The sequence below is a fragment of the Bos grunniens genome, chromosome 1 (assembly GCF_055505025.1).
Source record: "Bos grunniens cultivar Pamir isolate PY7600 chromosome 1, Bosgru_T2T1.0, whole genome shotgun sequence".
In the NCBI taxonomy this organism is placed as follows: Eukaryota; Metazoa; Chordata; class Mammalia; order Artiodactyla; family Bovidae; genus Bos; species Bos grunniens.
In genome coordinates, this window is record NC_141165.1 from 60,001,924 (window position 1) to 60,012,740 (window position 10,817).

At 44.0% G+C, this 10,817-nt stretch overlaps 1 protein-coding gene and 1 long non-coding RNA gene across 4 annotated transcripts in view; one reads left to right on the forward strand and one right to left on the reverse strand.

Annotated features, from left to right (window-relative positions):
- Nucleotides 1–9,906, reverse strand: part of LRRC31 (leucine rich repeat containing 31) — a 29,137-nt gene extending 19,231 nt beyond the window's left edge. Inside the window, 3 exon segments of the mRNA XM_086393772.1 lie at nucleotides 131–274; nucleotides 7,409–7,654; nucleotides 9,741–9,906. Of these exon segments, the coding sequence (XP_086249898.1) occupies nucleotides 131–274; nucleotides 7,409–7,654; nucleotides 9,741–9,807 (457 nt within the window). The 5' untranslated portion in view covers nucleotides 9,808–9,906.
- LOC147379504 (uncharacterized) lies at nucleotides 3,336–10,007 on the forward strand. Of its 3 annotated transcripts, XR_015161295.1 has the most exons (4): nucleotides 3,336–3,429; nucleotides 5,072–5,193; nucleotides 7,659–7,721; nucleotides 9,869–10,007. It is a non-coding gene; the product is annotated as an uncharacterized LOC147379504 (long non-coding RNA). The 3 variants fall into 3 exon arrangements; XR_015161298.1 differs by lacking the exons at nucleotides 3,336–3,429; nucleotides 7,659–7,721 and adding an exon at nucleotides 3,542–3,680 and having other exon boundaries at nucleotides 9,869–10,004; XR_015161293.1 differs by lacking the exon at nucleotides 3,336–3,429 and having other exon boundaries at nucleotides 5,059–5,193.
- Nucleotides 10,008–10,817: the final 810 nt, after the last annotated feature.

Here is a 10,817-nt window from a genome sequence, read left to right on the forward strand (position 1 = left end):
AGCTGCTCTTCCCGAATTCTCTAGGCCACCCTGCAGACCTTGGGTTACCAAGTGAGGATGGAGCGCTTTGCCTGCTCATCTCAGCCCTCTGTGCCCCTGTGCCTCTGGATAAGGTTAACTCCATACAGACCCGTGTCCCTCACATCCGCTGTTGTCTGTCTGCAGTTGTTCAGGTCCAGACACTTGCTGACGGCCTTTCTGCACAGCTTCTGCAGAAACTGCTCATTTTCCTCCATCCTGGATCCCAGTTCTGTTTCTGAAGTGAGAGTCTTGGCTGTATGATAAGAATAATGAAGAATTTGCTGTGAATGACAGTAAAAAGATGAGACACATGAGAAGACAGACAACTGTGAACTAGTTCTTTGTGAAACCTCAACTCAGAAGGGGACAAAACCTGACCTCTGTCCCTGTGGCTGGTGCTCAACACTGGCTGCTCTAGGGACGCTTTTCCTACAATGGAGCCTGAGGAGCTCAGGGGCTTTTCTTTCATGGCCTGACCTGGGCTTCTTGCATGGAGACTGAATCATGTTCCTAGACGAAGCGGTAAACTTGTTAGCACGGCGTTTACGACAGCTCTGGTGGAAGGATGAACAGACGTCTTTGGTGAACGCACTGCTGGGGGACGTGCCCACATGCTGGCCTCCTAACATGACAGATGAGGAAAGGGGAACATTGCAGACCCCCTGATGAGCCTCAGATGGCTAAAGGGAGCAAGTGAAGCACTTGCTGCTCATTTCCTAGACCCTTCAACTAACAAATCCAGAGACAGTAGTGCCTACAAGAGCTTTTGTATTTTCTCAACTCCTGCCAGAGAATATATTCAGAAAACCTCATTTGTCTTTATTATTAGGTACTTTTTTTTTTAGGGACATATGTGACACCCTTGCCAAGTTCCTCTCTAATAATGCTGCACTATGTCACTAACATTTAAAAAGATTAAATAAAAATAAAAAACTATAATTTTGTGTGTGTGTTACTTTTTTGTCAGGGTTAGTAGAGTATTACAGTACATTTGGAACTTATGCTTCTGACTCTTTGCGACCCCATGGACTATATTAATTTTATTAATGAATAATTAATTTTATTGTCTACTACCGCATGTGTCAACATGTAAGCCACATGTGAAACATACCGTACTTTTGTAAGACAAAATGAATAAGCATGTACAGACAATGACTTTAATGAGGTCCTGTAGTGATAACACATATAGGGACTTCCCTGTTGGTGCAATAGTAATAGTCCAGGCTCCCACCACAGGGGGCATGGGTTCAATCCCTTGTCAGGGAACTTAAATCCTGCATGCTGTGTGGTGAGGCCAAATAAATAAATAAAATATATGCAAACAGTATGCACACTGGAATCCAATAGGAAAGCATAAGTTCCAAATGTACAGTAATACTCTACTAACCCTGAGAAAAAAGTATACAAATCATATAGAGAAAAATGAAATATATTGGCACCAGTGAAAATGAAAAGATAGCAGCATTACCATAGTAGTAAATTTAGACTAAAATATTAGCAGGATAATAGACTCCATCTCTCTTCTGCAGCGGGTCTAGTGGCTTGCCATTCTTAAGAAAACCGCCTACAGGCTGTACCTCTTTGATAGGATGGTTGGTGTTGCCACATTCTACCAGTAAGAGGCAGCATCATCCACCCACCATTTACCTCTTCACTCTGGCCTTCAATTTTTATTATAGTAAGTTGTATACAAGGTATTTTATTTTGGGTAGGGTTGCAGATTTAAGAAAAACAAAAATACTATGTCCAATTAACCTTAAACTTCTGGTAAACAAAGAATCATTGTTTAGTAAAAGTACATCCCAAATAATGCAAGTATTTTTCTTTTTCTGACAACCCTAATTTGGGGTGGATCAGAGGAGAGTTATGGATGAGGGGGACGAGGAGGGGACTGCCTCTTACATGCCAGTGAGGACAGAACATTTGTGTACACTTGATGCGAGGAGTCATCAGCACACCGTCTCATAGATTTGGAAGCCGAGACTCAGACTGTTAATTGGTCAGCAGCAGAGTCAGAATTTGAACCCAGAACAATCTGTTCCAAAGCCCATTATTATTATTCCAAAGCCCTTTTCAAATTTTTGTGCTTAAAATTTTTTTCTCTGCATTGTGTCTTATTGCACTCCTCTTTGTCTTTTAGCTTTTTTATCTCTGTAGGTTCAGCCTACAACCATGCTCAAGTTCCAGCTTCACCAAGCCTTCTTTTTCTTTGTTTTCTTCTCAAGCCACTGTTCTGTCAATCATTTCCTTTACTGTCAAATGTTTGAAAAGAGTGGAGTGTGCTTGCTGGCCCCACTTCTTCAACAGTTACCAATTAGTCCTCTACATTCTAGTTGCCACACTCACCTGGCCGAATAAATTGTTTCTCCAAGGTCACCACCACCAATGATGTATGTATTGTCAGGCCATTAAGGATGGTTTTTCTCTTGATCTCTATCCATCCCCTACTTGACCAGGCCCTGCTTCCCTCACATGACTATCCAATCCTCTTAGATCAGATCAGTTGCTCAGTCGTGTCCGACTCTTTGCGACCCCATGAATCACAGCACGCCAGGCCTCCTTGTCCATCACCAACTCCCAGAGTTCACTGAGACTCACGTCCATCGAGTCAGCGATGCCATCCAGCCATCTCATCCTCTGTCGTCCCCTTCTCCTCCTGCCCCCAGTCCCTCCCAGCATCAGAGTCTTTTCCAATGAGTCAACTCTTCGCATGAGGTGGCCAAAGTACTGGAGTTTCAGCTTTAGTATCAGTCCTTCCAAAGAAATCCCAGGGCTGATCTCCTTCAGAATGGACTGGTTGGATCTCCTTGCAGTCCAAGGGACTCTCAAGAGTCTTCTCCAACACCACAGTTCAAAGGCATCAATTCTTTGGCGCTCAGCCTTCTTCACAGTCCAACTCTCACATCCATACATGACCACAGGAAAAACCATAGCCTTGACTAGATGAACCTTTGTTGGCAAAGTAATGTCTCTGCTTTTGAATATGCTATCTAGGTTGGTCATAACTTTCCTTCCAAGGAGTAAGCATCTTTTAATTTCATGGCTGCAGTCACCATCTGCAGTGATTTTGGAGCCCCCAAAAATAAAGTCTGACACTGTTTCCACTGTTTCCCCATCTATTCCCATGAAGTAGTGGGACCGGATGCCATGATCTTCGTTTGAATGTTGAGCTTTAAGCCAACTTTTTCACTCTCCACTTTCACTTTCACCAATCCTCTTAATTATAGGGCTTAATCAGTAACTGCCTGCCTGCTTGCTCCCTGCCCCAGCTGCTGGTTTCCCTGGTTACTGATGAGCCCACCTCCCCTATAGATGGTAGCCTCCTTCTCCTGGTGAATATCAAAGACTGCTGCCATGTTCTGCCCGTTGTCTGTCACACATGGTGGGGTGTGACTCCAGGACCTTTGTGTAAGATGCCCCTAACCAATGACACTGATGTCTCTATTGCTGTCACCAGGCTTTTTCTTTGGTCTTAAGTCTGGGCAACTACAAGATTTGCAGGCCAGCGGGGTGCAGCCCAACAACCAACCAACTGACAGATTCTGCAATCCCTTTGCAGACCACATCCTACTTGCGTGCTCTGTAATATATGTTTTATATGATTGGCAAGTCCAAGGCAGCACAACTGGAAAACCTAGATCAACTCATGGGTCTGTCAGGTAACCAAGTCATTTAACTTCTCTGAGCCTTGGTTTACTAATCTATAAAATGGAAATTATAATTCCCACCTGGTTCATTTATCAGGCATGTAGTGAATTAAAGTTGCTGAATCTTCCCAGGAAGATGGGACTCTACAATACCTTTGACATGATACATACTTTGTAAACACTGTTGAATGAACGAATAGCTAAATGAGTGAATGAATGAATGTTAGCTTTATAGTTCCTCAATTACCAAAATCAAGATGATAAATCTTTATAACACCTAAGTACAAATATGAGTACCCATTTTTGAGGCCCCCACATATCGCTTTACATACCGTATGTATGTTTTTTTAAATCTATGAAAATTTTCCTTCAAAAAATATCGTATGTCACAGCTCAAAATATATAACAGATGAGTCAGATCTGCTACAGGTTGGCTGTTGCTAATGGAGGGCTGGCGCTCCGTGGAGGGGGCAAAGTGACCACATGTGAGCAGCTCCGTGGAGCGATTAGGGGCCTTTTCTGGCTGCTGTTCTGCTGAACCAAATTCTTGCTTCTGGGGAGATTCTGTGAGCCAAGCAGGATCTTCTCATTAGGTTCTTTTCCAAGCTAAACCTGGAGAGGTTGGCTTCTGTTGTTTACAACCAAGAATCCTAATGGTCTCATAAAACATGATTATCTGTTTGTAATGTGGGTGGTGTGGTACAGGGAATCAAGATAACAAGTTCCTGTTATCAAGGAGCTACCTGTCTGATGGAGGAGACAGATGAAAGAGCCACAGTCACAGGGCAGAGGAGAAGTACAATGGTGGAGGCCAGCAGGGGTGCCAGGTGGCTCAGGGTAGAGACAGTAAGTGCTTCAGTTCTTGGGATGGGTCTTGGCAAACTTTCAAGTGAAAGTATTAGTCGCTCAGTCATGTCTGACTCTCTGCAACCCCATGGACTGTAGCCCACCAGGCTTCTCTGTCCATGGGATTCTCCAGGCAAGAATACTGAAGCGGGTTGCCAATTCCTTCTCCAGGGGATCTTTCCAACCCAGGGATCAAACCCAGGTCTCCTGATTTGCAGCCAAGTTCTCCACTGTCTGAGCCACCAGGGAAGCCTAAGTGAAAGTGGTAGATAAATTGTACCTTAAAGATGAGTTGGAGTCAGCCAGGTGGGTGGTCAGGAGGGAGGAATAAGTGGGGGAGGGGTGCAGAGGGAGGGTAGAGACACAGGGAAGGTCTTTTTCGGCACAGGGAACCACTCCGGGGGAAGGTGGCCAGATCAGGAAACTGCAGGCAAATCATAATATCAGCAGTAGAGGATGAATGTGAGGTTGGGGGAAGGCAGAGGCCGTGAAGAGATATTCAGCTTACCACAAACACCATGAAGATCATGCTTGAGAATATAGACTTTCTCTTCAAGGCAAGAAAGACTCAGTGAAGAATTTCAAACTGGTGGAAGACATCTGTGGTTTAGAAAGAGCACCTGGCGGAAGTGTTGGGGACAGGCTGGCAAGAGAGCAAGACCAGGAGGAGAGAAACCAGGTAGGAAACAGCGGCAGCAGTCCATGCAATAGACAAGAAAGCCAGGACGGCAACAGAGAGGACCAGCTAGGCCCCAGAGCCATTTGGGGGACAATTCATGTAACTCCAGGGGCCACTGAGTTTGGGGAGAAATGAAAATAGAGACACCGCACACATCTTGAGGGGCTGGTATTGGCCAGCTGAGATAACCAGCTGACTGCACTGTTAATTTAATCATGATAATAGGTATCCACTGGGGCTTTCCAAGTGGCTCAGTGGTAAAGAATCCGCTTGTTGATGGAGGAGATGCAGGTTTGATCCCTGGGTTGGGAAGATCCCCTGGAGGAGGAAATGGCAACCCAATCCCGTGTTCCTGCCTGTGGAATCCCATGGACAAAGGAGCCTGGCAGGCTGCAGTCCATGGGGTTGCAAAAAAGTCAGACATGACTGAGCACTACTACATGGGTATCCATTAACCATGTTCCTAAAGCTCCAAATCATGCTTTAGAACATAGCAACAACCTTCTGATTACCTTCTTTTAAAGATAGACTTCTTAATTTTCTACTTTCAAAAATGTGTTCAAACTGCTCACAGGTAAAGTGATATTTCTGGTATTTGGTGCAAATAATCTGACAGACATGGGGATAGGTATAAATGAAATAAGACTGGCCGTGGGTTGATAATTGTTAGAGGGTGGTAATCAGGGACTCATACTGTTCTCTCTTTTATGTGTGTTTGCATGAAAAGCATAAATGTTTTAAAAATACGTTTATTTGAATAATATACTGATGACACTGTATGTGTCATGAGTTTAGAGAGAGAGAGGCAATATTTTCATAACCCTTGAATTTGTAATCTCTGTGCTGGGAACTTTCAGCTGTTTAGTGTAACACAGTGAAGCAGAAAACAAGGGACAGGGAAAGCCAGATATTCCCCAAAGGGCAAAAAAAGGAACTTAAGTAATTATGCCATAGGCATGGAATGGAATATTATGCCACTGTCAAAAGTAGGCACATGAACGTCATGTAACCATGTGAGAACTGAACAGTATAATAAATCCCAGAAGTAGGATCACAGCTCAGGAGGGTTTTATAAGCTCTTCTAACTGTACAAAGTATGTCCGTTTGGCCTCTGCTAGCTCTCTGACTTGGAGAAGGCAATGGCAACCCACTCCAGTACTCTTGCCTGGAAAATCCCATGGATAGAGGAGCCTGGTGGGCTGCCGTCCATGGGTTCTCACAGAGTCAGACACGACTGAGGCGACTTAGCAGCAGCAGCAGCAGCAGCACCTCTCTGACTAGTCTCCTACTACTCTCATCCTCTATCCCTCTCTCATCCTGCTTTAGCATCCCTAACCTCCTGGCCAGCTCTCAAGCACTCCAGGCTCACTCCCATATTGGGCCTTTGCATTTACAGATCCCTTTGCCTGGAAAGCTACTCCCTAAAATATCTATATGGCTGGCTTCATTCATTCTACGTGGCTGCCTTTCAGATCTCCACTCAGAGTTTCTGTTACTAAATCAGAAACTCCTTCCTGCCAACTGCATCTAAAATTACCCCAGCCCATCATTCACTATCTCCTTAGATTGCTTATTGGTCTTCATATGACTTATCACACAAAAAGTATGCCTGCTTTTGGTTCTTTGTGTACATGAGGTTCTCTTTTTCATGGCTGTATTTCTAATAAGTGACTGGCACATAGGAGGTACTCAATATTTGTTGGCTGGTTGGTTGACCATAAATATATGCATATGAAAAGAATCTGAAAAGAATCTTGAAGAGATAGCACTTTGTGTTAAAATGAAAGGAAACTGCGTATTTTTCTCTAAACCTTTCTGCAACATAATTACTTTTGATAATTTTAAAAGTAAAATGAGCAAATTATTTAAAATATTCAACAAAATAAATGTTTAGAACAGATTTCATTATATTAGGTGTCATTTAACTCATGTCATCTCTTTAGGGGAGAATGCTAAGTCACTTCAGTCATGCCCAAATCTTTGTGACCCTATGGACTGTAGCCCACCAGGCTCCTCTGTCCGTGGGATTCTCCAGGAAAGAATACTTGAGTGGGTTTCCATGCCCTCCTCCAGGGATTTTTCCAACCCAGGGATCAAAACTACTTCTCTTGCAACTCCTGCGTTACAGACTGATTCTTTACCTCTGAGCCACAGGGGAAGCCCTTAGGGGAGAAAATTGATCTAAAAAATTAAGAAATATCAGGCAGAAGCTCACTAGCGTCTAAGGAGATTGTCTTCAGTGTCTTGTCCTGGGGTTGGGAATCAGTTGTTTTAGAGTCAATGCTCTCTTTTCTGCTTCCAGCTTTGGGGAACCTGGATTTTGACCCCCTGATGCTCTCGTTGACAAGTGGAGCCTGGGGTGTAGTTTCTCCATCTGAGGAACTTTTCTTCCCTGTTTGACTCATGGTCAAGTTGAATAGGGTCTTTCTCAATAAGCCATCTTCCTGTGGTTTTCTGTTTTCTAGGATTTCAGAAAGAGAAGAGAATAAGACTGTCAAGCCTCTGTGAAATCCAACTTCCCTACACAGGTTTTTGTTTCCCCTTTCTGTTCTTATTGCTGGTAATGTTTAACATAGAAATAAGAAGGACATATCCCAGGATCCTGGAACTAACAGATGGCAGCAGATACAAATCCTAAGCAAATTTGAGTTTGAAACTTAGCCCTATTTTATTGTGAGAAACGATTCTTTAAACACCTCTTCAACAAGTGCATTGAATGTGTCGATACTTTTTAAATTTCAACAGTCATAGTTACCTTCTGAGAGATTGTATTGAAGTTGGCATGCCTCTAAGCTCCCCGGCCCTTTGCAAACTGTCACCCAGAGGAAACTGTTTCAGGGACTCCAGGTGCATCTCTTGGCACGCTGTTTCTTTTCCTCTCGGCATTTTCACCTTCACTACTCAGCCCTGCACTTGTTCCCATAAAAACACATCAGCAGTCAGGAATGAATTCACTCCACGAAGTGAACGTACTCTGGGCCAGATACTGTTCTTGATGCAAGAGAGTCAATGACCAACAAGACACAGCTCATGTTACTTAAGTCTTAACCTGGTAGAAAGATGGCCCCATATGCCAACAATTACCCTGGGACAAGGGCCGTCAGGGAGGAGAGACCCCTGTGGTCAGGGGACCCACCACTGGACTAAGCCTGGCTTGGAGCATAACTCTGAGCAATGAGTGACATTACCTCAATTTTGAGATAGTTAAAAAGAGAGAAGGGAAAGTGTCCCAGGTAGGAAAAATCAGGCTCAAAAGCTTCCAGGTATGAGGGCTTCCCTGGTGGCTCAGACAGTAAAGCATCTCTCTGCAATGCAGGAGACCTGGGTTCGATCCCTGGGTTGGGAAGATACCCTGGAGAAGGAAATGGCAGCCCACTCCAGTATTCTTGCCTGGAAAATCCCACGGACGGCAGAGCCTGGTAGGCTACTGTCCATGGGGTCGCAAAGAGTCAGACACGACTGAGCGAAGGGAAGAAGAAGATGAAGACCTAAAGGAGCCTGGGGTTGCCTCTAGGAGTGGATTCTGGGTGCCTGGAGCAAGGGATGTGGGGGATGGAGGTTAGGGGTGGGTCTGGTGTGACTTGAGGCTCAAGATTCATGAAGGTTTAATCTATAGTCCCTCCTGGGATCTCCTTACATTTTAAGGGAGGATTAAAGACTGAAACAGGGTTTCCCAGGTGGTGCTAGTGATAAGGAATATGCCTATCAATGCAGAAGACCCACAAGAGATACTGGTTCCATCCCTGGGTAGGAAAGATCCCCTGAAATAAGGAATAGCAACCCACTCCAGTATTCTTGCCTGGAAAATCCCATGGACAGAGGAGTCTGGCGGGCTACAGTCCATGGGGCTGCAGAGAGTCAGACACAACTGAGCAAAGCAATTAAGTACTAAAGACTTAAACTAAAGGGATAAAACTATAAATGGAATTTTAGATTCTGCTATTAAAGTTTACATTCTGTCCTTAGGCTAGGGCCTAATAGATATTCTTGAAATAACAATGTTCATGGCTCCCTCCCTATAAAATAGGTCTTTCTGTAATACTGCATTCCAGAATGGTTCAAGAAACATTTTGCACACAGGGGATTTTCAATGACCTTGCAGAGCCCACCTCCATGCTTGAGGGATGGAATGTTCCTAATACCTAGAGTGCTACTTTAATTATTTATTTATTTTTGGCCCTGATCAGAGATGGAACCCATGCCCCCTGCAGTGGAAGCTCAGAGTCTTAATCACTAGACTGCCAGGGAAGTCCCCTGGAGTACTATTTTAGAAGTAACAGTTAGGGGTTTTTTTTTTTTTTTTTTTTGGTCTTTTCAAACTAGAGCAGGATTCAGCCCAGGTTTATACAGGAACAGCCAGCCATAGGACCAGACAGTTGTCCAGCTACAGCCCCACAGCTGACCAAGCCTCAGAAGGTTAGGTGGGAGAGACCTTCAGCTTGTGAATCCAGCCACAACCTGCAGCCATGCCTGCCCCGTTTCAATTCCACCATCACCCAAGGGCCCTTTTCCTTTCACTGCTGCTCTGGCACCCACCCAAGACTTACCTCCATGGTCACTTTCACTCAATTTCACTTTTTGGAGTGTATACACAGCCATTCTCTGGAGAGCCATCCCAGTAAATGCTTTCCCCTTTTCTCCCTCCTCCTTAAATGTTGTGACTTCAACTCCCAAGTCTTAAGAAAACACTGCTGGATGGTGCTCCAGGATGTGGTCATTTACCCACAAGAAACCCTGCCCAGCTGGTGAGGCCCTGCTGGATTCTCTGTGTACACGAGGACATGACAGAGCAGAACGCGAAGGGCCAGGAGCCAGGAAGGGTTAGAAACTACGCAGAGGAAACAACACACAGTGGGGAACGAGAAAAGCAGAAAGGAGAAGAAAGCTGCTGAGAGCCAACAGGGAGTCAGAAAAATTCCAAGTATGAGGAAGGCGGGCTTGTGAGAGCAAAGGGGAAAGCACCCGCCTATTTCTTGGTACACTGTGGGTTAAGCAGTCAGTTACCATGCTCATGCTTAGAAATATTTTCAAAATGTCTTTGGGAAATTCCTCTTTATATACAAACTTGAACGTTCTCAGGCTTTCTCACAGCAACTCAAGCAACTCAAACTCTGGCTTCCCCCTCATCTCTGTGCTGGGTTTTACACGGTGAAGGTAGACAAACCCTGGAAACTGAATTTGGGGAACTTTCAGATCATAGCATAATTAGACTATAGCCACAAAAGAAAACTGAGGTTTTGCCTCTTCTCTCTTAATCAGAGGCATTCACTTAAAAGCTCTTTGGGAAAACCAATGGCTGGCATTTAGTTGAGTAATTATTGTTGATAATTTACTGATAAGTTGGCAAGGCTATTTGCCATGAAACCCCAAGGATAATATATATGTGACACATTATTTCTCTTATTTTTAAGTGATTTTCATTTATTTTTGCAAAAGTGAGGAATACCTTTTTTTTTCCCCATCCTTAGGTTTTGGCTTAACATTTATTTAAAATTTTCAAGGAATGCTTTCAAAGGCCTAAAAATTTTGATCCAATGTTTTTAGAGTGAATCATACTTTCAGTGTTGGTTGTTAAGGGGAAATGTGTTTTTCTTTCTTCCCCAAACTTATTTCATTAAAAAGCA